General features: G+C 45.2%; 1 protein-coding gene across 2 annotated transcripts in view; it reads left to right on the top strand.

Moving 5' to 3' along the window:
* Positions 1-27,762, top strand: part of Myof (myoferlin) — a 146,438-nt gene that overhangs the window by 7,897 nt on the left and 110,779 nt on the right. For both annotated transcript variants that reach the window (XM_028773469.1, XM_028773470.1), the window contains exons 2-3: positions 15,052-15,107; positions 16,622-16,713. In XM_028773469.1, coding sequence (XP_028629302.1) covers positions 15,052-15,107; positions 16,622-16,713 — 148 coding nt within the window. The remainder of the gene's footprint in view (positions 1-15,051; positions 15,108-16,621; positions 16,714-27,762) is intronic.

Genomic DNA, 27,762 nt, shown 5'->3' with positions numbered 1-27,762 from the left:
TTCTCATCTCCAGGTTCCAGCCTTGGCTTCTCTTTATGATCATTTGTGAACAGAGCATGTAAGACAAATGCAGTTTTTCCTCTCCTAAGGTGCTTTTGGTCATGGTATTTTATCACAGCAACAGAAAAGCAAAATAGGCTGACCTCTCCTACCTTGCAGGGTGACTTGTGGATCAGGTAAAAATGTAGAAGGCCTTGCACACAGGAATTCTCATTTTCTCCCCTGCTTGATAAGTTACTTTTATGGAGTTGTACAGGGCACCATTGTCAAGAGCCATGGTGAAAAACGTATTGAGCACGTTCTGTTCTTCTAGGCCTTGGACACTGGGATGAGATACACGAGATACAAGCCAGTATCTCGTTGGAAGCATGGGGAAAGTTTCAATTTATGGGTAAAAAGAGGCCAGATTTGGTGGCATATGCCTGTAATCCCAGACCTGAGAAACAGATGCAAGAGTATCACCACAAGTTCAAGGCCAGCCTGGTCTACATAGCTAGTTCCAGACCAGGTATATATAGAAAAGACCTTGTCTCAAAAATTGAACCAAGCAAGCAAGCAAGCAAGCAAAGGAACAGAAGACTAGGAAGCTCTAAGAGGAAGGTGTTGATATTTACTCTGGTCTTAAAGGATACATGAAGATATGATTAGGAGGAAGTAGCTGGACATGGTTTACATTCGGGTCATCTTAACACCTGGGAGGCTGAGACAGGAGGATCACAAGTTTAAGGCCTGACTGGGCTGCACAGTGAGATCTTGTAGAAGGAAAAAGGAAGGGAGGGACAGAGGGAAGAAGGAAAGGAGGGATGGAGGAAGAAGATATTCCAGACATTGAAACAATCACCAAGGAGTAGTCTGGTTAGGGAATTGTGATACCGGGGAGCCTCTCCGTGAATGGCATCTGCAGTAGGCTGGGAGATTACTTAGGTTTATTGATTGAGTCATTGCTCCCCAGGACAGAGGCGACTTCTTCAGGGCCACCTTTAGATGGGAGGAGCTAATGAGACATAAGAAGGAAGCAGCCTGACTGAGCCAAATTAGTGAGAAAACCACACCTAGCAGGCTAACGGGGCCACCCTTCTTGCCCTTCACTGTGAAATGGAACTCCAGACTTCCCTGTGATCCCTTGGAGTGTTTACCCTGTGGGTGAGCACAGGCTGGGTGGGGTGGCTCTGAAAGAGACCGTTGTCATGAGGGAGGCAATCAAAGACAGCAGCTTAGAATGTGAAAGTGACGTTTGCAAACAAACATAGCCCGCCTCCCAAAGCTCAAATGGGGAGCACTTCCTCAGCCAAGCTGAGGTGTGGGTCTCATTCACTCCTCTCTGTGCATCCCTGTCCAGCCTGGAAGCGTGAGGTGCTACAGCCAAGAGTCATTCTGCAAGGAGCAGAAGCTCATTCAAGATTGTGTAAGGAAAGCTACAGGGAAATCATACAGAATATAGACTATGGGTTCCACAGGAGCCAGACTATGTCAGGCGAGCACCACTTGCACCAGTGTGTTCTCTCTCTCTCCATTGTCCCTCCATCTCTCCCTCCTCCATTCCTTCCCTTCCTCTTTCTACTTTGATCCTAAGTGAGACCTCAACAGAGTGACCCTAGTTGGCTTAGTTGTGTGAGGTTGGCTCATCCCAGTCAGCAAAGTACAGCAGCCCAGGACACACAAAGTAGGTATACCAGATGTATCTACTGCAGTGTGAGACCTGAAAACCTAGAACTTGAACCACTTGGCTCATCTCCTTTCAGCTCAGTGAATTTACACCCGTTTTCAGTCAACTACTTGACCCAACCCCCTATATAACGTGTCCCTTCTTTCTATGATCAACACAGTACGTAGAAAAGGATGGTCTTTGGACTAGGGAGGTGAAGTTTTGCCCCTGGTTTTATTACTAGGAGGTGAAAAAAATCTTTGGGTAACTATATATCTAGCCCTCATTTCCTCATCTATAAAAGATTGGGAGTAATGTGTACCTCCTAAGGTATTATAAGGAGCAGTAGTGGTGAATCCAAAGTACTCTCAAGTGATCACACCCTCCCTTTCTTGTGACCTCTCTTCCTCCCATCTCTGGAGGATGCACAGAATCCTGGAGCACATTTCTCAGGGGCAGCCCAGGCTTAGAATAAGTGGAATGCCCTTTAGCTATGATTGTACCAGAATCAATCAGAGCCTATGTGTGACTTATTGGTGAGAGTGTGCCAGGGTATCTCTTAGGTACAAGGTTAAGTTCTTTGTTTTTCATTGTGGTGAACATTTGTCATCTCAGCATTTTGAAGTACATAGTTAGTTCTGAAATGAAGTATTCACAGTGGTGCTCTTCCCTTTAGGCTATAGTAAGTAACGAAGCTGTAAACAGTAGAGTGCACACATGGGCCTAGGTGCACTTCTTTGGGTCTGAGCTCAGGGTTGGAATTCCTGGATCCTGCCACCATTTTGTTTCTAATTTACTGCCTCATGCCACAGTACCCACTCTACCAACAGCACACAGAAGGTCCAGTTTCTCAGCATCCTTGACAACACCTTTTCTGCTTTTCGATAATAGCTGTCTTAATGAATGACCGTGTAGGTTCCTAGCACCTCCCATATGATCAAACTTTCAGCTCATTTGCCTCAGCACAATGGCAATGGCTGCAGTAGAACTGACTCCTGAGGGGGTGTGGCCGAGTTATACTGGGAGTCAAAGCAGAGGGAAGGCTGGGAAAGCTCCTGGGAAATAGCCTTGGTCCCCTGCAATGGCCGGTCTTTTAGATCTGGGCTCCTCTGCTAGTGCTGAATCCAAAGCTCACCCTGCTCTTCCCACAAATATATGTTGGGAGATCAGATTATCCTTAAGTCTGGTCTTAAAATTCTCTCCTCACTGTATCCACTAGCAGTACCTACTGGTAGGTGCAGTCAATGGTTGCTGGATCGTTGGCTTTTTGTCTGCCCTCTACACTTGACAGTATATTTTGTAAACATAGGGCCTGGGTCTCTTTCTCTAGAAACTAACTGGGTTCCTGGCAGACAAGGAATAAGTAATAAATAGTTTTTGAATTAATGATTCTGTCTCTTCTCGTTTATCTGGACCAGGGAGGCACAGTTGTGGGGACTGAATGGGACAAGGTCTCTGTCCCCACAACTACAAACCTGATTTTGAGTGTTTAGGGCTTTAGAGGTTTTACAGGAGCATTGGGATCCACAGAGGGTATCTCAAAGAAAACTGAAAGGCAGGTGCCCCAGACCGCTCCTGACCTGGATCTAGAGCCTTTATTTGTTTTATTTCGAGACAGGCTTGGAACTCACTATACTGTAGACCAGGCTGCCCTTGAACTCACAATGAGTTTCACATAGAGTTAAAATGACCAGTCAGCTAGGAGCTCACTGAGACTGAAACACCTACCAGAGAGCATGCACGGACAGACCCCTATACATATATATATATATATAACATATATGCATCTTGGTCTTCATGTGGGACTCCTAACAGCAGGAGCAGGGGCTGTCTCTGGTTTTGTTGCCTGCCTTTGGATCCCTTCCCCCTAACAGGGCTGCCTTGTCTAGCCTCAACTGAAGATGCACCTAGTCTTACTGCAACTTGATAGGCCAAGTGGGTTGATATACATGGGATGCCCCCCTTTCTCTGAAGAGAAAGAGAGGGAGGGATGGAGGGAGGAGAGGGGAGACGAAGGGACTGGGAGGAAAGGAAGGAAAGGGAGCCTCGATCAGGATATAAAGTAAAAAAAACTAATTAATTAATGAAGAAGAAAAACACCATCAGCTTGCTGAAATTAGAATACTTTACTAAGTTTTAAAATGTCATTTAGGGGGCTGGAGAGATGGCTCAGTGGTTAAGAGCGCTGGCTGTTCTTCCAGAGTTCCCGAGTTCAGTTCCTGGCACTCACTCACATGGCCGCTCACAAACACCTGCAATGGGATCTGATGCTGTCTTTCTGGAATGCAGACATACATGTAGACAAAGCCCTGAAATAAATAAATAAATAAATAAATAAATAATTTTTTCTCTTTTTTTTTTGTCATCCAGCAATCATTTTCGGGTTTATCTAGAGGCTCACTGTCCGACGGAACTTCCTGTGGTGTGGAAATAGTCAAGCTCAGCCCTATATGATAGGAAGCCACTAGCCACCTGTGGTTGCCAATCACCAAAATGTGGCCACTATGACCAAGGGATTGAAATTTCACTATTAATTGCAACTAATTTAAATGTATATAATCACATGTGGCCACTGATGGCCTATAAGGAGGACAGCAGAGATTGCAGCAGATGGCTCCAGCAGCTGAGAGGCCAGGTCTTCCACTTGCTTATGTTGCTAGCACCTACAGGTCTGGTGGCCTCATCTGTCAAATGGAAGGTGTAATAGTCACTGCCCCACACAGCGCAGGTGTGAGCATTCGCACTGAGGGAGTGGGAGCAGGGGGCACTTAGTGTTCACCGTTGCTAAATCTTCAGGAGGCTTAGACTAGAAGCAGCCTGAGAAATCAGCTCATGTCGCTGTCCCACCCCTTCCTCAGTGCTCACACCGCACACATCTCCACTGCTGAGTCCTCAGTGCTCTCTTACGGACACCTTCTCTTCCCTTCATGTTCCATGCAGAGGACTTGGGCAGAGGCAGGGTTAGGTTTAACTGCATTCTGATTGTCCCTGGGCTCTGATGCAGCTCAGTGCCCACGAGGAGAGTACACATAGCTGGACCATGAAACCAAACTGAATGAATATTCCGGCAGCCCCTCTAGAAGGGTTGAGTTGTTCAGTATGCTGGCAGCATTTGAATCTAGTCAGGAAGCAGGAAAAATTTTACCAAGAACAAAGAATGTTTTTAAAAGAGAAGGAACAAAACCTAGCCCTCCTGGCCACAAGGTAATACAAGTATTTATGGCAGGCTGTGTGACTCAGAGGCGCAGAGGTGAAATAGCTTAGCAGCGAATCAGTTCCACTGATAATCTAGATCAGGCTATTTTATTAGCAGGAAATAAAGACTTAACCTATTATACACAAAGAATTTTTTTTAATCTCATATTTAACTGGCAGGGTGAGGCATCATTCTGTTTTACCACAGATTTCCTCGTTTTTTTTTTTACCCGTGCCATCTTTTTTCATCCCAGTAGTACTGCATAGAAATAGAAAACAGTTCTGCTATCTTTCTTTTCATTAATAATATAGAAAGTTTTGTTTCTGCTCATCCTTCCTCACTGCCTGGGCCCTCCCTGTCTCTGCATCCTTTTGATGGCTTCTGCCTGGACCTTACAGAGATGATTGTTCAGTAACTCTGGGTGAAGGCTGTTAGGTCAGGCATCTTCTAGCTCTTTGGAGAGTGTGGAGCAAGCTAGGCTTGGATCCTGCCCATGGGCAGCCTAAATGCCATAAGCGGAGCAGGGTTCGATGAATCAATTGTTTTAAGGCTGGAAAGTTGTCCTCATTTGCAGGTCACATTGATGGCGATAACTTGACAGCTGTTATGGACTGTGTAACTGCTTCACTTTTATTTATTAATTTCATTTTAATTAATTAATTAATTAATTAATTATAATCACCTAAAATATATAAAGTTTGTGTGTGTGTGTGTGTGTGTGTGTGTGTGTGTGTGTGTGGTCTTTGAGACAAGATTTCTAGGTGTAGCTCTGGCTGTCCTGTAGACCAGGCTGGCCTCATAATCACAGAAACCCACCTTCCTCTGATTCTGAAGTGCTGGGATTAAAGGTACGATCCACCACCACCTCCTGACAATAAAATCTTTCTTTAAGGTGTTCATGCACATGCATGCGCATGCATGTGCGTGTGTATGTGTGTGTGTGCGTGCGTGCACATGAGTGTATGCGTGCATGTGCGCGTGCGTGTGCGTGTGTGTGATTGTTAATGTGTATATGCAGGTAGGTATGCTTGCATGAGCGTGTGGAGGTCAGAGGAGAACACTGAGTGTCCTCTCTATTGCTCTCTACCTTATCCTTTAAGATACGATCTCTCACTGAGCCTTGAAGTTTTTAGGCTAGGCTAGGCTAGACTAGAAGACATGGAGCCTTTTCTATGTTCCATCCCCAACTGCTAGGATTACAGGGACATTCATCTACATCCATTTTCTTTTACAAGGGTTCTGAAGATCCCAGCTTGAGTCCCCATGCTTGCTCAGGACGTGCTCTTACCCACTGAGCCTTCTCTTCAGCCCCGAAGTGAAATCTTTTCCAGCTGGAGAAGCTGTCTTGAGTAGTGTGGGTTAAGTATCTAGGTGAGAGTCTCATAGCAGGTTCAGGCAGAGGTGGGTTTTACCACCACACCCTCCTCGGCTGAGGCATCATACTGTTGTTGTCTATGCAGAGCTGAATGTTATCTCAGCTATGTCCGCTATGTGGCCAACGCTCTCCTATCCACGGCTCTGTGGGCACTCTTATTTCTTCCAAAGAAGTACAGTGTAGGGCAGGTGGGCCATGCTACCAGACAGGCAAGGTAGTGTGAGCTCAGACCCCGAGAATCTCAGAGATCTGAGATGGGCAGGAGTGGAGCTGCTCCCTACCTGTCTCAGAACCTGCTCTGGGACATAACCACGACACCCCACCGTGGGCAGTCAGTTACTTAAGTAGCACCTGGAGTCCTTCACCATGCAAATAGAGCATCACTAACGTTTCAAACTCAGTCGATGGGAAACATCTACCCCCTGAATCTCACCCCATCGCTCAAGGTTTATATAGTCCCTGTCTATATAGAATAAAGAGCACAAGTTACTTCACCAAGGCTCATCTGAGAATGTCTGTCTTTATTGAGTCGTAACACTTGGGGAAGAGTTCTCTCTCCCAAAGCATTCACCTCTGGATCTTGGACCACTTGGCTGGCCAGGTTCATGCCACCTCAGCCTCTGATTTTGTCACCACCACTGTCATTGTCTCCATACGGACAAGAGACCCAGGACCTCCGCTGCCCACATTGTGCAGGCTGCCCAAACCTCCTCTCTTCTCTTCTAAGAGCTGTAATGCTCCAGGCATTCCCAGCCTGAGGGAACCTCATGGAATCTGCTCATTCCTAGCCTAGCTTCCTCCTCCTCAGTCTAACTTGGTGCAGAGGTGTCTGATTTTTTTTTTTAATTTCCTGGCCTTTTTTGTTATTCTTGTTGTTGTCTAACAGTGCTCCACTATACAGCCCTGGGTGTCCTAGAACTTACTTGCTATGTAGACCATCTTGGCCTCTAACACACAGAGAGATCACCCTGCTTACATGTCTTGAGTTTTGGGGATGAAAAGCATGAAACACCTTAGGAAATTTAGCCCTGGGGTTTCTTACCCTACTGGGTTTAGTCCCTGGACACTGGTGCCTTTGGTCTGGACACTTCTGACTCACAGCATTGTCTGAGACTCCCAATGTTCTCTCTATAAGTGGCATACCTTGAAGAAGAAGCCCATACCCCCAAACATTTACATGCGCAAAGACATTTCATGGGTGTGATTTCATCTGTTGTTCACAGCCCCAGGAGCTGCTTGGGGGATAGTTACATAAGTTTTGTAGGTGCCAATGTGCACCTTGGTGAGATGGAGGGAGAACAAACCTGTGTAGACAGGAAGAGGCAGAGAAGGTACAGAACCTGGACTTGCCTCTGGGGTCCATGATCGTCATGATCGTCCCCTCAGCTCAGAGCACAACTCCTCTTGGAGCATGGAATCTCGCTCTTTAATTCTACCCTCTGATCCTTCCTAGGTTCCAATGACCATGAGCAACCCACCTCCACCCCTGACTCCCTGTCCTTCCTCAGATCTGTAGCCAACAACCAGCCAGCTTATTCACAGGAGCTAGAGGCCAGAGTCAACTGCACCATAACGTGGAAGGGCTGAGAATGTATTAAAACTCTTGGAAATGATGATATTCTTCTTAAAGAGATAGAGTAACTGTGGGATGAGAGATAGCCTATTGTGGAACTCGGGGTCTGAGGCTCCTGATAAATTCCAGCCAGTCATTTTTTTCCTCCTGGGAATAACAGGGTCTTGATGGTCACAATTTCTACTTTGCTTTCATTTTCAAAATTCTCTTTTGGGGCTCTTCGCTTCCTTTTGATACAATGTCTTTGGTAGGGACTTTAATGGAAGCAGTTACTAATTCTGATTCACAGGACCATCCCTCGGTCTTAGGCACAGTTTTACTCTTTCATTGGATCCTTGCTGCCTTCATGTCTGGTGAGCTTTTGAATCTCCATTCTTAAGGAGGCTCTGAGGACCCCTAAGAATTGTGTCCTCAGTTGAATTTGCTGAGGACCAGCCTGAATTCACTCTCTAGCAAACTGTCTCAGATATACACCAGTCAGAAGTCAGAGTGTTCCAAGAGCTGAAACAGCTGTATTCAAATTCTACCATTGTTTCTTACTAGCAAGTGACCTTGGATTAACTTTGTGTGTGTGTGTGTGCCTTAAATGAACGTAGTGGGAAGAGGTCAAATCGTCTTCTTCCTCCTCCTCCACTCCCCTTCCCCTCCCCACTTCCTCCTTCTTCCCCTCCCCTCTTCCTCCTTTTCCTTCTTCTTCTCTCTCTCTGTCTCTCTCTCTCTCTCTCTCTCTCTCTCTCTCTCTCTCTCTCTCTCTCTCTCTCTCTCTCTGTAGAGTACTTATTTAGCATTCAGGAGGGCCTTCCTAATTTCTGCCTAAAGACATATACGTAATCCTACAGTGTAGGAGGCTGAGGTAGGATGACCTCAGGGTCATCTCTGGCTATATACCAAGTTTGTGGCCAGCCTGAACATGAGACTCTATCTCAAAAAAACTAAAATTAAATTTAAAATTAAAATTAAAAAAGAAAAGGTAACCTCTAGCCAGCCCTTACCAGAGTGTCTGGCAGATTATGAACCCTAAACATGAAAGAATATGACTGAATATTAGGTACCAGGACTTCCTAGTGGAGACATCTGGATAGAGAGGGAAGAAGCAGGTCTCTTCACTGGGAAGGCTTGAAAAAGCCACTAGGTTGCTTGGTTCCTCAGCTTACAGTGGCATCTAAGAGCCCAGGCTAAGAAATGAAGGTGACTTGGGGCAAAGGATTGTCTTACCCTTTTCCCTGCAAGCAACTTTGGGCAAGTCTATTAGCTTTACCTGCTTCCATTCCTATGTCTGTAAAATGGGCACCCATTCCTAGGTCTATAAAGTGGACACACTGGTACCCCAGTAGTTAGGTATGGGTGTATTTAAAGTGCCCACACAGGGTGGAAACTCACATATTAAAATCAGCCTAGCAGCCAGTAAAGCTAGATACCATTCCCACGGTTGGCTTTTAGTAGGGAGCTTTTGTGAGTCTTTCATATTTCCAAGCCTTATTGTAAGTTCCTTGGAGAACTATCATTTTATTCGGGAGCTTGAAACTCAAAAGGACATCTCAGAGGCCACTGGGGCATGGGCTGCAGAGAGAGGGACAGGAACCCAGCCTGCTTTGGCCTGGGGTGTTCCTGTGTTCATGTTATTGGCTGCCTCAGAACACACAAAGCAACTTCTCTTGTAGAGTGGTTGCTGTTTGGCCCATGCATGTCTCTTTGAACTTGCTTGGCAACATCTCTGTGAAGCACTGGGGCAGCCAGAGTTTGGAATTTAAAAGTCAGACATGCCTCCAGAGAGTTCTCCTGAGTGGCTTGCCAGGATTCCCTTTAATTCCTGGGGACTGAGGAGTCTCCTTTTTTTTAACCCCTACAGACAGCTCTGGCCCCTGGTCCTTGTGAAATTACCCCATTCTTGTGGCTTCCAGGCTGACTGGCAATCCGGATAGTCACCGTTGTGTACCAGCTGCCCTGGGTGGCCACTGACTTCTGGAATGGAGCTATGAAGGGGTTATTCCACGAGGGTGTCCTTTCCTTCACTGGGTACTCCCTGTCCCTTGAAGCTCTGAGGCCTGGGAATGCCCTGGGGAAGGCAAAACTGTGCGCTGTTCTGGTGTGTTAATAAGAAACACTCTAATGGCTGCTGTGTGCTCAGTGCTCAGACTCAGCACTGAAGACTTCATGCTCTCTTTCGATCATTAAGGCAACCCTACACATTTATACACACTCAAGAGGCCTAGTCTCTCAAATCATGGAGAAGCTACTAAGTAGCAAGCACTCTGTGGGGACACCTGAATGGCAGTATGAATAAGTTATAACCATGACCTTCAAGGAGTCATATTCTTTTAAGATTGATTTTTATTATTTGTGCGGGAGAGGGCAGGGAGAAGGAGAGGGAGAGCCCCTGAGAACCAGAATTAACCCGTGGTTGTGTGCAGTCCAAAGCAGGTGAAGGAGATGAAATTCAGGCCCTCTGCAAGAGCAGTAAGTGCTCTTAACTGATGAGCTATCTTTCCAACCCTAAGGAGCCACTTAGAACAAGTTTAGATTCAGGGCCAAATCTAAGATCTTTTTTCTTTCTTTTCTTTTCTGTTTTTTGTTTTATTTTTGCTTTTTAGATTTATTTTTATTGTATACATATGTGTGTTTGACTGAGTACATATATGTTTGTGTGCCATGTGTGTGCCTGATGCCTGAGGAGGCCAGAAGAAGAGTACCAGATACCCTGGAACTGGAGTTACAGATGGTTGTGGGTGCTGGGAACAGAGCCTTGGGTCATCTTCAAGAGTAGCAAGGGCTCTCAACTGCTGAGCCATTTCACCCGTCCCATAATTCTTTTGTTGCTGTTGTTTACGAGAAAGGACATCATGTGGCCAAACTGGTCTTGAACTTGCTCTGTAGCTAAGGGTGATTTTGAACTTCTGATCCTTTGCCTCCACATCTTGAGTACTGAGATGATGTACGTGAATCACCAAGCTTGGTTTACGAAGTACTAGTGATCAAATCTAAGGCCTCAAGGAACTCAAGATAACACCTTGAGACTGGAAAGTCTGTTAGGAAAAGCTGGTCGACAACTGTCCTTTCCCTGAAGGAGTTTTAGGGTCACTGATGCATACATTTGAAAGTGTTTAAAAACCTATTACCATTGTAAATATTATTATTAAGACCAATGTCTGTTATTAGTATTACTAGGTCAGGTTCTCTGTAAAAACAGTAGGGTGTTGGGGATATATGAGTTTGTATGTGTACATGTGTATGTGTGCCTGTGTGTTTGTGTGCCTGTGTGTTTATGCATGTGTGCATGTGTGCCTTGTGTGTGTATGTATGTGCCTGTGTGTGTTTGTATGTGTGTGCCTGTGTATGTCCCCATGTGTATGTATGTGCCTGTATGTATGTGTTTGTGACCACGTGTATGCCTGTGCATATGTGTGTGTATGTGTCTGTGTGCACAAATGTGTGTGTAGAAAAAGAAAAGCAGAGACAGTTGCTTATATGCTTGTGCCCTAGCAGGTGTGATGTTTGACACAGGGTGACATTGCTGCTGTGCTGAAGTGTATAGGGGAGGAGGGGCTGGAAACTCAGGCCCAGAGCTCCCACTGTATCTTGAGGTAGATTTTCTTCTCTGGAGAACTTCAGATCTACTTTTAGGACTTTGAAGTGTCTAGACCAGGCCTACCTACACAATGAACAGTGTGATGGTGAAAACCAACTGGAACTTGACTGAATCTAGAATTACCTAGGAGATAGGCCTCTTGATATGTCTGGGAGGGATTTCCTAGACTGGGTTAACTGAGGAGAGAACACTCACACTAACTGTGAATGGTGTTACTCCATGGCTGAGGTTCCAGAGTGACTCAAAAGGAAAACGAAGGCAAGCACCAGCATCCATTTTTTTCTTCTTCTGCTTCCTGACTGCAGAAGCAGTGTGACCAACCCCTCCGGCTGCCATGATGGGCTGTCTCTGGACTGTACACCCAAACAGAAACTAGTAGAGAAAGTAAGTCTACAGTAGTCAGACTCAACTGACTGTAAAATGTAAAGGCCATCTACATATCGCAGCTGGCCTCTGTGCACAGATGGAATAAGCTGCTCAGTCTTGAATGTTGGAATCTCTCAGGGCTCATCTGCTGGTCTGTCCTAGTTTCATTTCTGTTGCCATGATAAAATATCCTGACAGAAAGCATCACAGGGGAGAAAGGGTATATTTTAGATCACAACCTCAGCTTGCCGACCATTACTGAGGGAATGAGGCAGGAATTTGAAGCAATAACACATCCATGGTCAAAGACCTTGGGAAATTAATGTTGCTTGCTTGCCAGATTTCTCCACTTTATGCACTTCAGGACCTCCTGCCTAGGGAATGCTTGCAGATGTCTGGGTCTTCCTATATCAATGAACTTAGTAAGAGAATTCCTCACAGACACACCTACAGGCCAACCCAATGTACACAATCACTTGAGACTCTCTTCCCTGGTGATACCTGGCTGTGTCCATCTGACAGAATTAACAGTCACAGGATCTGACAAAGTAGAAACGGTTACCAACAAAGGAATTATTCTACGAAGACAGAGAGGGGTGTATGTGTAGTTCTCTGGCACTGAGGCTGGCATACTGCTTAAGCCTTTCAGAGCTGAGCCAGGAGCAGGCTCCACTAATTAGAAAACAGGAAATGTCCTTAAGAATGCCTTCAGCCGTGGTCCAAAGTGTTCTGCTTTTGAGTCTGTTGTTTTGTTCTGGGATGAAAGTGCTTAGTTCCTTTCCAAAGGAAGGAACCTTTATCTTAATAACTGCAGAGGTGGCAGCCTAGCGACGTAGGTGATAGGGAGACAAGAGAGGGCACTTCCGGTCATTTAATCTGATGTCCAGAGCCTGCAACTCTGACCTTAGATAGGAAGAAAGGAGGTAAAATACACTGGATAGAATAAATATCTGCCTGTGGCTACTGATAAGAAAATATTTTTCTGCTTTTTTTTTTTTTTGAACTGATGTGTTTATGTTTAAGAGTAGGATTTTGATAAAATACAATGTATCTACGCTTTGATACAAATCAGAACCTCCTTGAGAGAGATCCAATGGAGTTTCTCCAGATGGGGAGGAGCTGATGCTCACTCTTTCCTTTTTCCTGGTTTGCTGGGAAGTTAGGAGAGGGCCTGGGTTACATATAAGGTCTTTGAATGAGATGAGGCCTGGCTAGAGGGCTTCTTCCTGGCTCTGTGATCTTGGGTAGAGTTCATGAAAGGACTCTGTAAACATTTAGCAATGCCTGGCTGTCACTGTTTCCACCCTCAAGGTGATGCCTTCAGCATGTGTGTCATGTGAGCAGCCTGGAACCTCCTGAAGTTCCAGGTGAACAGTTCTACCTGGGCTGTGGTCAGTCACTTTCCGTCTGGCTTCACTGAGTATCCATTGTTCCCAGCATCTGCCCAGGTCACGTGCTCAGCAGCATGCGGTTGATATTTTGGGGTAACTTGGTTTTCCTTGGCAGATTACTAACTTCTGAAAGTCCTTCAGGCTGGCTTCTAATGTCTTATTTCCTTCACCAGCTTCTATCAGCCAAATGAAGGTTAGCAAGGCTTTGAACTGTGTCTGGCCATAGCCTTCCCATGCAGCCTTTCATGGCCCTTTGCCTCCAGACAACTGTGCTGTGTAGAGTCCCCAGATGTGACTGATGCCCACCCACTAACTGGCCTCCCTACCCCAGTGTCACTTCTCCAAGTGAGCTTTCCTTCAATTCCACCTTGTCAGTCAACCTTGACTTTCCCTCTTCTTCTGTGAGGTCTTTTCTAATACCCAAACTTGACATCACCTTTCTTCCCCTCCCCCCTGAGTTTGTATTTTACGTATTCCTCCAATAGCAACTAAAACCACCCTTTGCTAGTCAAGTACCTCTTGACACACCCCCACTAGACCACTTGTGGGCCAAGAGCACATCCAGGCTGGTGAGTCTATATCTCTCTCAGAGTCCAGCTCAATGCCTGGAACATGGTATTTTAAAAAGTATTTGTTCTGTTGAGGATTGAAGGAGTTCATAAAGTTTGTGAGAGACCTCACTTAGAAGATGTTGCTGTGAGGTGCCTGAGCCTGGGCTGGCGGGTTATTTCTCCCATTATTTCCCTTCCCCTAGGAGGGAAGCTTAGAAAAGAAAGCCAGCTGGATCATGTGATGCCCACTCCAGTGGAAAAGTTAATGTTTAGCAGAGAGAGGGCCATGACTCACAGCATTGCTATGCTGAGGTCTTGGAAGAATGAGGTAGTTAGTCGTCTGTCCCCTCCTTCCCCCAAGTCCAAGCGGACTGTGTTCTGGGAGAAGACTGAGATGTGGCAAGCAGCTGAACAAAACCCACCACCTCCCACATTCCTCAGCAGCAGAGCAAAAGCAATGGTCAGTCATGGCTCAAAGTGTGGCTGCCATTGTACCCCTGCCTGCATTCAAACCGGAACCCCTCCGCTTATTGACTGGGCGATTTTGAATATGTCGTATAACTTCATTTGTCTTAGCTGTAAAGGGGGAGATGGCAACAGTAATAGTAAAAGCTACACTACTTGCAAGAGCTGAGGCGATACGTTCAGTGCATACGATCGATCATCAGAGGCAAACTTTTTTTTATCTTGTATATACTGGAGGATAGGGACAGGGACCTGAAGAAAACCGTCGGCACTGGCTGGATTTATCTGTCTTCTCATCTCAGGCTCAGGTACAGAGAAAAAAGATCTTAGGTCTCACAAGATGGTCCAGGAATGAAGGGAACCTCCACATTCTCCACTGGTGCTGGATAGAACTCCTTTCTGGATGAGGGTGTGGATGAGGCTTTGGGAGGGAGCCCAGCTTATTGTCTTACCAAATTCAGAGCAAAGAGGGCTTCAGAGTTGAAATCTCCAGTTTCCATCAGGCCACATGGGATCGAATTGCCTCAGTATATAAATCTGTAAAATGGCCACCCCAGCCTCTCAAAAGACAGTCCCTTGGATTCTTTCGGCAGCAAGATGGAGATGCCACTTGGAAGGCTGCGTGAGAGAGAGGGGAGCAGAAGGGCACGTCCATGATGTTAGATCCTTATCCCTTCCATGTAGATCTTGAGGCGGCGGGGTGGGGGGGAGGGATGTTTTGAGATCCCAAATGCTATTCCCTTTGTAAAACTGATTCAGGTGTCCCCCATGGCTGGCAGACAAAGGGGTAAATGGTTGGCATAGGAGGCTCTGAGAAATGGTTTTTATGGGAACCAAATGGATGGTCCATGATCTTTAGTTATTTATAGTTGATTGAATCTCTTGCTTTTTTTTTTTTTGCAGATGAGAAAAAGAAAACAAAGAAAGTTGATAATGAACTCAACCCTGTCTGGAATGAGGTGACTATTGCTGCTGTTTCTTCTTACAATGATATACCATACATCTATTTGTATCATTCAACTCAAAAGAATTTTCTTGGCTATGTGATATTCTACTTAAGGGAAATCATGTAGCTTCTTTATATCGGCCCCTCTCCCCAAAACACACACACACACACACACAACACACACACACACCACTCACATAACACTGTTGACTTTATATCTATTTTTATAAGTGGCTCAGAGTTCAGTGTTTTTACAGATAGACTGAATGTTTCATTCATCCCACAGGGTGGGATTTTCCCGGTCTGACTAATTTTTTGATGACCAGCCCCATTGTTTCTTTCAACTGCTGGGCTAAACCTCCCTGGACCAGAGCAATGTCTTTGTTGTTCTGCCTGAGTCATCAGAGGGCAACTTCCCTTTCATCCATCCTAAATCCTTCCCTCTGCCAGCCTCTTTTAATAAGTCTAAATCTGAGGGCCACATCTGATCATCAATGAGGGGAAGCTGTGGAGCCTCTTGAAGCCTCTGTGGGAAACCCTGCGGCTCAGCAGGCTATGAGGAAGTCCGCTCTCTCTAACTCAAAACAGCCAATTGAACCTTCAGACCCGCGAGGCCCCTTGTGTTGCTGTGAGCTCCTAGCACCTAGCACACAGCTCCGAGGCTAAAACAAAGCAGAAACACATTTGCATGCTTCTGTCCCTTCCAGGTTGGACTAATCTGTCCTGCTTCTCAGTCCACAGGACTCAAGGGGAGAGGTGTGTTGTCACCTGAGGGCACTACCCACCTTACTCCATTTTGTTCTCAGTGTGTGCCCCCTCTTTATTTTGCAAATGTAGTGATCAAGAAAACACTCTACCTGCTGTTTTGTTACTGAATCCAAACCTCAGTGAAATGCCATTGCCACACTCTCTGAGATTGGTGGATGTATTCTCATAGGAACTGTGAGCCAGACATCTTCTATTCCAAAGCCACTACAAGGTGGCTCAACAGGTTGCTAACTTTGAATAATCAATTGATCGTCTAATCAATCAAAGGCATCATGGTGCTTTGTTACCTCTTTTGCATCTCTTACTAGAAAGCAAGTTACTGAATTAAAGTGAGAATCTGAGAAACAACAACAGCAACTGCACAGCAGCACTGGCCACCATGGGGCTTAAGTAAAGAGGAAATGCATCTTAGAAGATGGGTTTCTAGTTATTCATTACTGTTGACCAGCCATGCACAAGAAGAGCAGGGTTTAAAAATAACCACTGAAGGAAGTATTTTCTCAACAGTTTGGTAGGCGTTAGTTTAGTTCATTTTTCTGACTATGAGTCAGAGGTTTGGTGACCCATCTATAGCTCCAAGATCTAGAAAACGGGAAGCCAGGAGTGGCCCACTCACTCCCTGGGTCTCTATCTACTCTGTTCTCTCACCATCCAAACTGTAGTACTTAGTAATTCAAAGGATTATTAGTGGAGATTACTGCCCAGTTTGTCCTCTATTCTCTTTAACAGACTTTGTTTCTGTAACCTTTCTGTGAACAGATTTTGGAATTTGACTTGAGGGGGATACCACTGGACTCTTCATCCTCCCTGGTGATTGTTGTCAAGGATTTTGAGACGATTGGACAAAATAAGTGAGTTGCTTCCAGAGAGTTTTATCGTTTATAGTATTATCTTACTATTATTTGTACTGTCGAATTACACATTCTACCATTTGTATTGACATAGCTGTAGTACTTTTAATGTACTAGAGCCTCAGTTCCATGCCCCTATGCTCTTACCCCTTCGTGAGCCATGTCAGATGTGGCTATTCAATCACAGAACTTTCCCTCAGGACTACACAGTGTCCAACACTCAGTCATCTCAAGTCTGTCTACCACATACCTTCTTTGACAACTGTATTCCTTACCTCTAGTCGTTTATCTGAGTTGCAGCTACATTAGGTATAATAAAGATCCTTTCTAAGCTTGTGTGTTCTTTGCTAGAGCGTGTGTGTATGTGACTGTGTGTCTGTGTGTGTTTGTGTATGGTGTGTGTCTGTTTGACTGTGTGTCTGTATGTGTGTGTGTGTGGTGTGTGTGTCTGTGTGACTGTGTGCCTGTATGTGTGTGGGGTGTGTGTCTGTATGTCTCTGTGTGTGTGTGTGTATGTGTGTGCCATAGCTCATGGAAAGGCATGTTATTTCTAACCATGATTATAAGGTTCATTGTTGGATGTACTGCTACATTAATAACAGATTTGGGAGACAGAGAGTTCAGTGCTCAATTTCATGTAAATTATAAGAAACGCCTTGGCTTTTAGTGTTAGTGCATGTAAAAATGCAAGTCTTGCCTTAGGCACATTCGGTACAATCAGAAGGATTAGGGAGTTGAAAGTTAGACCATGTGCCCTGGTTTGCTTGGCTACTTCCCGGCAGAGTGCTTGGTTTGCTGTCGGTGGGGACTTGCTTTAGACAGTAAGTTCTATGGTCAACATAATTGTTGGGATCTTTTGTTCACTGGCATCAGAGTCAGAAAGCCTAGACAAACATCTTCTCTCCAGATAGTGCTTTGTTGAAGAGTGTATGTGTGTGTGTAGTATGTATATTGTGCGTGTATTATGTGTTTATGTGTGTGTAGTGTGTGTAAACATTGTGTATAGTGTGTGTATGTAGTATATGTAGTGTATAGTGTGTGTGTGTGTGTGTAGTGTGTAGTGTGTGTATAGTGTAGTATGTAGTGTGTATGATATGTAGTATGTGTGATATGGTGTGTGTGAGTATAGTATAGTGTATAGGGTGTGTATATGTGTGTACTATGTGTGTGTGGTGTATAGTGTGTGTATGTGTTGTGTGTAATGTGTAATGTCTGTGTGTGATATCCAGTCTCAGTGCAAAACATGTGGAGGTCAGAGGCTGACACTGGAATGAATGTCTTCCTCAACTGTTTTTATGTTTATTATTATTGCAGAGGTAGTGACTATCACTAAATAGTGGGCTTTCTGGTTGGACAAGCCCAGCTGGCCAGTGAGTCTCAGGATCCACTTGATCTGGCCCCAGTATTAGGGTTACACTGTACCACAAAGCTTGGCTTTTTATATGGGCACTGGTGATCCAAACTCATGCTTGTGAACCAAGCACCTCACCCATTGACCATCTCTCCAGTCTCAGAATTGTGGGCCTTTAAAATGTATTCTATCACTTACTCATGCCCCTTACAACTGAAAAGTTTTAGTTAAATTATTTATTAAATTATATGTTCTGGAATTACATATTCTGGAATGTTCTGGTCTACTCACTCTCATAAACTAAAAATTAATTTAATATTTTGTTTGTTTGTTTGTTTTGGAGACAGGGTCTTAGGTAATCCAAACTGGCCTCAAACTTGCTGTGTGGGGGAAGGTGTCCTTGAACTTCCAAGCACTGGGATTGTAGGGGTGCACCACCACACTCATCTCAAACCTAGCCTTTTAAGGTTATGTTGCATGTCTTAATTTTGAACCATTATATGAAGAGTAATCTACCGCCTCAACCTCCAGAAGAGAGTTTTGGTTCCCATAATTCAACATTCTGGGGAAGTGGTTAGTAGAACCCACAGTAGCCTCTGACTGTCACGAGCAGTATATTCACCCTTCTCTTCCTTGTGTTCCTCTCTCCACTAATGGAGACATTGTCAGTGTTCTAGACAAGTGCCCCTCCATTAGGAATAGTTACAGGGCTCACATGTACCATAAAGTTTTCCAGGGACTACATTAGTAAAATGAGAACGAAACCAGAGAAGCTAATCCTACTGTTTTAATCCTGCATATCTGAGATGACGTCATCTCAGCGTGGGATCAATGTGACCTAAATCATCAGGAGATTTTGTGCACAGCCTATGAAATACAGTCTTCATTCTGTGTGGACTTCTCACTCCGAGTGCTGTGTGTGTGCATTTCTACAGAGTGGCTGTGCAGTCTCTCTGAATCTCTTCATCCTTTTCTCTAGTCGGAACAAATGAAGTATAATGGGTTCTGTTATAAGCAGACCTACCTACATTTTGGAATTCTCATATCTTGCTTAATACAGGTTTTCATAAACAACTGTTTATTGAAGGGTCAGGGAGGGCATGCTGTGTCACTATATGAGGTCTAAGGGACACCTTTCAGTAGCTTGTTCATCTGCTGAGCCTTCTCTTCATCCTCATTTTTTGTTTTGTTGAGACAGGAACTCATGTAGTCTAGGCTAGCCTCGAACCCCTTGTCAAAAACCATATTTGACATCAGAGGTTAACCAAGGCAGGCAGCATAAAAGGATATGGCATTGGTGACTGAGGTCATGCTGATAGCAGCCCACAGAGGCCCTGCAGATACCAACAGGGTCAATACTAAACTTAATTATCTGGGGCTGGCAAGAATGCCCAGGGAGAAACTCAGAACTTTTAACTTTTAACTGTACATATGTATAGACAGACATACACATATACATGTACACACACACACACACACACACACCCCTACACGTATATATTTGGTGGATGGAACAGAGCCTCAAAAGCCACTCTTTATTTCTTCTCTGGCAATTTATACCTTCTTAGACAAAAGTTCCTTATAAAATTACCTTATAGATAGAATGCTACACAAAAGGGGAGTTACAGAAGGATATTTATAGTAAGTTCAAAGGAATGTTTTATTCTATAAGCTCATTATAAGTTCAGAGCAACAGTTTCACATAGCCTGGCTTTATCATAGTGCACACCTGTGGCTTCATCCTTGGATCTGATCTAGAATGAATTTTTTTTTTCTTAATCACGAGTTTGTTCCAAGCCTATTTCTATTCTTAGTATAATTTATGAAAGAAAGTTCATTGTTTTCCTTATTATGAAGCCTTTACTTACTATTCTAGGAGGGGACACATTCTATTCTTGATTCTAACTTTATTACATCTTTCTGGCAGAAACAACTAAAACCATTAAACTTTCTCCTTAAATTTTTAAAGGAATTCTATACAGTCATTAATTTATCTAGCATTAATTCATGAAAATTCTTCTTCATATTGATTTTCAGGAAATTTGCTCAATAGGGTGGGCTATTGCCCAGGACTCAGTAGGCTATGTAATAGAGTCAGGAAAAGACTATCAGCAGTGAGAAGCAATCCTGGGATAAAGTCTCTGGGTCTGTGCCTCTCTAGAGTGCACCCATTGCAGCTATGCAAAATGGTGGGCCATCTCCAAGAAACTCATTTACTCGCCATAGCCTTTCCTTAGATGGCTTCTGTCAACCTCCTCTGTAACTGAGGTTGACTGTCAAGTTCTTAGCCTTCTGCCTCCACCACCCAAGTGCTAGGATTATAGGCATGCACCACCATGGCCAGTTTTAGGCCATGCTAGGGATTGAATCTGGGACTTGGAGGGTACTTGGCTAATTCTCTACCCCCTGACCTGTATCTCCAGACTGTGGTTGAGATACGCTGTTCTTGTTTCTGGTACAAAGAACAGATGAGAGCATGTTCACTATAAAGACCACATGAGTAGAAACTAGGAAAAACATGAAGCTGGACCTTGTCACTCCTTCATCTGTGGAGCTGTAGCTCACATGCGGGTGTGGGTTCTGTTGGGCTCAGTTGTGGGTCCCATTTGTGCCGCCCCAGGTAATTCAACTGAGTTCACTCCACGCAGTGCTGGTTGGACACTGGCTATGGAAAACCACAAAGCTCCACTCCAAGCATGGAGAGATCCCAGTCTGAGGTCCCCAGGGACCCCTGGGCAAGAAGGCAGGTGGGGATCGACTGATCTCAGACCCTTGGGCTTCCAGGTGCTGCTGAGAGGCTACCGGAAGACTTGAGATGGGGCATACAGGCTGGACCAATTCGTAGTCGAAAGGGGCAGAGGGGGAGAAGATGAGCTCCTGCAGGGAAATGAGACTCTTGGTCATGGCAACTTGCTTGGCTGGGTCTTGGCTAGCTCGAGTTGCTTGCTTGAGTTGGTGGGCTCCGTGGCTGGAACATAGAGAAGTCCTCAGCAGAAGATTAGATGGTGGCTCGGTAGTTGAAGACCTTCTCCATGGACCCCCATGGCAGGCCCCAAAGACAGAGGAAGTCCATGATCTTAAAACATTTATTGTCATGGAGAAAAATGGATGAAGCTGTACCCTATGTTCTCAGAGTGGGACTGAGGTTAAATATTTTTTGCAAGTAGGAGGAGGGTCTGGGAAGGAATGCTTATTTGGCTATGCTCTCTGGCCTTTAGTTATCTCATTAATATGTAGATTTCTTGAGGCTCTGAGGCCTGTAGTTACACCCTCTACCTGTGGAGGGGCTATAGGGGCATTGCCCTATGTGCCTGTGGATCGATAGAGATCTTCCACCTCATGTCAGGAGCCTAGAGTCTGGGAGTGTGGCGAAATGCATGCCATCTCTTGCAGGGAAACTTGTGAGGTCTCAAACCTGTTGGCTCTCTGGCCATCTCCAGCCAGTGCTTGACCAGAAACCATGCTGTCCTTTTGAGGTCCTACATTCATCTCTCTCCCCTTCTTTCCCCCACTGGCTAAGGCACCGAGTGTCCTCCCAGTCCAGGGTTCCAATGGGATACCCACTCAGCCTGCCCATCCAGTTAGGCAGTGCATTTTCTGCCAGTTCTTTTCTTCAGAAAAACTCACCTGGCCTGTGGATCTATGTCCTTCAAGGCCCTGCATCAGGTGATGTTTGAAAAAACCTCAGCTAATCGGTGGTAGATGGGTGGTTGGAACTTCCGGGTTGCCATAGGGTCACTATTGCTGTGATGAAACACATTAATTAAAAGTAACTTGGAGGATAGGGTGTATTTCACTTAACGTAACAGTTCCACATAACAGTTCATCTTCAAACACCGTGAGGACAGGAACTCATGAAGGGCAAGAACCCAGAGGCAGGAGCTGATGTGGAGGCCATGAAGGGTGCTGCTTACTGACTTGCTTCTCCTGACTTGCTCAGCCTGCTTACTTATAGAACCCAGAACCACCAGCCTAGGGATGGCACCGCCCACAATGGGCTGGGCCCTTCCCCATCAATCGCTAATTAAGAAAATACCCTACAGCCAGATTTTTTTGATACTTTTTTTTTTCCCAATTGAGGTTCCGTTCTTTTAAATAATTCTAGCTTGTGTCAAGTTGACATAAAACTTGCCAGCACATGTCACCATCCCAGACACACTAAATTTTACTCACCTGAAAAAATGAACAAAACGGATTTTAGGCTCTTTGGCCCTGTCATGGGGGCAAATGTTTTTTATGAGATCAGCTTTCTGCCCTGGAGATTTCTCTGTACAGTTACTGTCCTGAAAGTCTGGCGTGAGTCAGCTTAGCTTGGAGCAGAGGGTGTGTCTCCATTGTCCCTGTACCTTACTAAGAGCATACTCTGACAGTGCAGAACCTTTGGCTCTCTAGATATTTGCACCAACCCAAATCTATGCCAGTCAAATTACCTGTACATTTTAGGAATTAAAGCCATCTGGAAATAAGCCATCTGTTTGTACAAAGTATCTACATGTTTGGTTTGTCTGCTAGGGATTTGGCCTCAGGAATCTGCTGGCTGCCCAAGGAGGAATGGCTTTTCAAGGTGGGGTTGAGGTTTTTCTACCAATTTGAGAATGCTCTCTGGGGTGACTTACCTGTTGCCATGGAGACTGGCAGTACAAACACAAGTTCCCACTTGGCGTCTGCTGTTCCATTGCTTAGGCCTGTCAGCAAACAGTGCCAGGCAGCCTGGGCCAGCTTGTGTGAGGTGGCCACACCCACAGGGCTTAGCCTGCTGTGCATCGACTCAGCAGCTGCAGAGATATTATTGCTCCAGGCTGGGAGCCTGTCGGTTGTTAATGCTGCCTCCACCTGCCCTTCATCAATCATCTGAGACTAGCCATTCAGATTGAATGAGGGTGGGAGAGGAGACACATGAAGGAATATTTTTAGAAGTCCATTCTGAGATGTCGGAGTGGAAGGATTTGTCCAGACAAAAGATAGTTCCTGCTACACACAAGCAACAACCTCACTTGTTAAGGACTTAGGGGAGAGCCATGGCTAGCCCAGTAGCTACAAGCAGGCATCCAATAAGCCAGGGACAAGTCATCACATTTGCAATGTAAGGGAAAGAGCATCCCCTGCAGAGCAGGCAGATGGAGAATCCCTGCATGGTGCCATCTCCTCCTGGGCTTCTTGTTCTAATGTGCATGCATGTGTGCGTGCATGTGTACATGCATGTGCACACCACATCCAAAGACCTAGAAATCTCTCATTCCTGCCCATCCAGCTACCCAGGCATTGTTTTATAGGAACTCCAGTGGATGACAGGGACCGGGGTCCTCAAAGTCTCTCAGCCTTGAGTCTCCTCCGCTCTCCTAAGGTCAGTGTGAAGATTAAATGAGATGTGAAACTATCTTTGGACACACTTTGACCAATGCAGTGTAAGAACATAAGTGACTTACTATCTAGCAGAAAGAAAAAAAAAAGGCTTCTTAAAGAAGGAGTCCGGGAAATAAAGGAATACTCTGACACTGAGAGTGCTGTTACTTTGTTGTTATTATTGTTGTTTCTTTCCCTTACATTGCAAACGTGATGACTTGTCTTTGGTCCTTATCACCTCGGATCCCTGAACCATAGCACGGGCACCAGGCCTCTCACTGTATCACCACCCAGTTCTACGAAGCTCTTAATGAGCACAGGAATGATGTGGGAAAGAAGATATTAGGCCAGGTCTAAGATAGGAGCTCAGCATACGTGTTATTCCCCGTAGGTGCTGTGTTTAGCTTGGCATTCTGCTCCATCGCCAAGGCTCTTGTGTAAGTTATTCATTTACTTCCTCCTTGTGCTAGACTGTAGGCTCTACATGCATCTTGGTCAATGCTATAGCATGAACAGTGTGACAATGCCTAGGACGCATGGGGCTCTCAATAAATGTTTGTTGAAGGAACGAGTTAACAAGTGTGTTTGTGATACTACTACATGGATGACATTTAACACTTACAGTCACCTTGTGACTATCATGACAGGCCACTAGTAACAGGTCACTTGTGTAGAATCCGTCCACCTCAGCTCTCTAGAGCAGTTCTCAGACAACTTGGTTTCAGCTAAAAAAGGCTCAGGATAGTTCAAACACCAGGGACGCAATTGCCCTCAGAAAGCTGGTGCTCTATTGAAGAGATGTAGAACTGGAGACTGGGTTCACAGGAAGGCAAGAGGACAGAGGTTTACTGCTGATACTCTGGAGACAGCGAGGCCAGTCAGAGATCCAGCTCTCGGTTATTAGGAAGTGGTCTTGGGCAAATTGCTTGCTGTTTTCCAGCAGCAGGATCCTCATCCTTAAAGTACCCATAGCTTAGTGGATCTGCTTAAGTGAAGGCATTACTACAGGGTCTGTGTTTACCCTTCCACACGACACAATTAAAAACCTGTGCGCATCACAGGTGGCTGTAGTGTTCAGATATCAGACGTTCCTGACACAGTGCTGTGGTCCTGAGAGAGGGAGGAAAATCATGTGAGCCAGCTGAGTAGCCTAGCACAGCGCAGTGAGAGGGTCCCAGACAGAGTCTGTCTGTCTCCCAGAGCTGGAGAGATGCAGGTGGGGTTCTAGGGATGCCAGGAAGCTGTGGAGTCAGGAGGAGGAGACATACAGAAGACAGGGAGAGGAGGAGAATAGTAACTAACTCTGACAGCATTGATACTAGATATGAATGGTAGACAGGCTACAGAGTTCCAGTCTGTAGATTAGGAAAGATGGCGGAGAGTGTGGGCAGTGGGGATGAGAAGTTATAGACAGGAGCCACACAGGGCTGCTGGAGAATGAAAATGATGAGGTCTGTGATACAGCGACTGTAATTATCTCTGCAAGAACCTGTGTTTCCAACATTCTTTTCCCATTTGCATGTGTGTACATGTTCATGCAAACCCACGACCACATCCCCCAACACACCACACACACACACACACACACACACACACACACACACACAGAGCGAAGTTATCAACAGTATCAGAATGTCAGTCTCTGGGCAAGGCTCTGATTTGCTATATTGTGCATAAGAAGGAGATAATCAGGAAGTCTAGCAAGAGACCTAAAAGGAGAATTACCAAGTTCTTGCATAAGAAAATGCAGAGGGGCCAGCTGCCTGATCCCAGAGTTTGCTGGGATTTCATTTTGTCTTTCACTGGTTGGGTAATTCTTAAGAAGTTCCTTCATCTTTACAATGGGAACTACAGTACTTCCTCGGTGAAGGCTAGCTGGGGCACACCTGATATAATTAGAGAAACACTACTTCAATTTCCTGATGAACAATACAATCTCTGTTTTTGTGGGTTTATAGAAATCCAGAGATTAGGCTACAGCTATTCCACATGTAACTGCTTTTAATCTTTGTAACAGCTCAGTCAGTCATATCCTCAGTTGACGTATGAGAGAAATATGGCTCAAGAGGTTCAGCAAATCACCAGGGTCACGCAGCTCCTTAAGTGGAAATGGATGGAGTTACCTGGGGCTCCTCATTTACAGAGGCCAGACCCTCTGAGGTTTGTTTTCCTTCTGTGTGTGAGTGTCTGCACACACTCGAGTTGAGAGTGAGAGTGAGAAGATAGCCCAGTAAACACAAGTGTGTAAGCCCACATGTGTAGGCACACACATATAGTATGTAAGCATGCATGTGAACACACACACACGTATAGTATATAAGCATGCATGTATGCACACACATATGGTTTGAGGAAATGTGAAATAGAAAATGAAAACAATAAAGCTAAGTTGTGAAATATACAAACTTCCCAAGCAAAAGTGCTTTCCAGTTGGAGAAAACAGGAAATCTGTGGCTCAGAATGAAAAAAAATTCTTTTCTGGAAAAAGTGTGGTCCTGCTTGGGAGACGTTTTGGTTCTTTGTATGTCAGAGATCTTACCTTTCAGGCTATGTCCTGTTACATCGCATAGCTTTGAGGCTCCCTCCAGAGAATGACATAGGTGCTCTGTCCTCAGTCCTCTTCTGAGAGTGCTTGGTGAGAGGTCAGACAGCTGAAGGCTATACAGTTTGTCTTCTGGAAACAGCCCCATCAGCTGCACGAGAACCTGAGTAGACACAGGGGGTACTGTGCAGTGCAATCCCTAGTTTTGATAAACAAACAAAACAACCTAACCCTTCGTTTTCAGCAGAGCAGCACAAGACCAACACTTGCTGATGAGTATCTTCGAATACCAGAGAGGTATTGTAAGCATCCTATGTCAGAAACATAGACGGACATGTCTGTGTATTTCCACAGTGTTAAGATTTATGAAATAACAGTAATGTCATAAGGTATGGTGGCTCCCCGGCTTGCCAGATAATTCCATTTTCCTTGACAGCTAGGACTAAGACAATCACAGGTTTTTTTTTTATTCCAACCTTAATTACTAATATTAACTCTCAGATCACGTTATGGACCACACAGTCAAGGCCTATCTAGTTTTGTATGTATGTATGTATGTATGTATGTATGTATGTATGTATGTATGCATGCATGTTACACCACAGAATAGCTACCTAAAGTTAAAGGAGTTGAGGCATTTCAAAGAACTTCTAGAGGGCAAAGCTGGGAAACAGAGAGAAATGCAAAGGAGCCGTGAAGGGTATGAGACAGGAATCAAGGCCAGCTGCAGAAGAGGCTGGAGGAGCTGTGAGTCTGCTGGATTCTAGAGACGCTGCTGCAGGATCTAAGTGGAGCTGCAGTGGTGAGAAGAGAAGGGCGAGGCCTGGTCTGGGTGGACGGACAGCTGAGCAGATGGATGGAGAGCAGGTCCAGATGGGTGAACGGACAGACAGGCCAACGGCAACTCCAGTAAGCAGCATCAGTGGTGGGAGTGGGGCCCAATGAAACTGAAACCCTGGGGACAGAGGGAAGTTTCCTGTCTGTCTGTCTGTCCCTAGACCACAAAGCAGGTAGTCCGGTGACAGGTCACCATCACTGTGTTAGAGGTCCATCCATTTCCACGTGAGGGGGTTAATCCTTGGTCTGGTGTGTCTGATGAGGTCTTTGCCTTCTTTTTTTTTCCTGTGATTTTAATATGCCCATCTGCCCCTACAGTCTCAACTGACCTGAGAAATTTATAGGGCACACCCATTGTACTCCCAGGAATGGGTCATTTTTTCAGTCTGTGCTGTGAAGATGGTGCCAGACAGACGGTGCCATTCACAAGTCCACCCAGATGCAGAGTCATCCTGCTTCCTCAAAATGGAGTCAAAGCTGCCTGGGAATGGAATCTCTCCAGGCAAGATGCAGCCTAAAGAAACTACTGTTTTACACGATATGGGGGTAACTTAAAGCAGTGTACAGCCCAATCCTAATAAGAGACTGAGCTACAGGACCTGATAAAGAGCAATGAAGTTCCTGTAAGTCCTGGGGACTCCACTGTGGTCTGTGTGTAGGTCAGCACGGAGCATGGACCTGGAGGAAGATGTGTGGAGAGCTGAAGGAGAAAAACTGCTTTATAATAACAGCAGCCAGGATGTGGAGAGTGGAAGGAGAAAAACGCTTCATAATAACGGCAGCCAGGATGACTCCATTCCTCCTCAGCAAAGAAGCTTTATAACTTATAAACAATTTTCAGAGACATTGGACTATCTTCAGTTATAATGCCAGTCCACTCACCAATCCCACAAACACTCACTAGTGCCTAATGTGTGTCAGCAACAGCTCTTATTTATTTATTTAATGTGTGTGTGTGTGTGTGTGTGTGTGTGTG

Source organism: Grammomys surdaster, unplaced genomic scaffold, assembly GCF_004785775.1.
Source record: "Grammomys surdaster isolate TR1022 unplaced genomic scaffold, NIH_TR_1.0 229, whole genome shotgun sequence".
Lineage (NCBI taxonomy): Eukaryota > Metazoa > Chordata > Mammalia > Rodentia > Muridae > Grammomys > Grammomys surdaster.
Note: the sequence above shows the minus strand (reverse complement) of the source record. Positions and strands in the feature narration are given on the sequence as shown.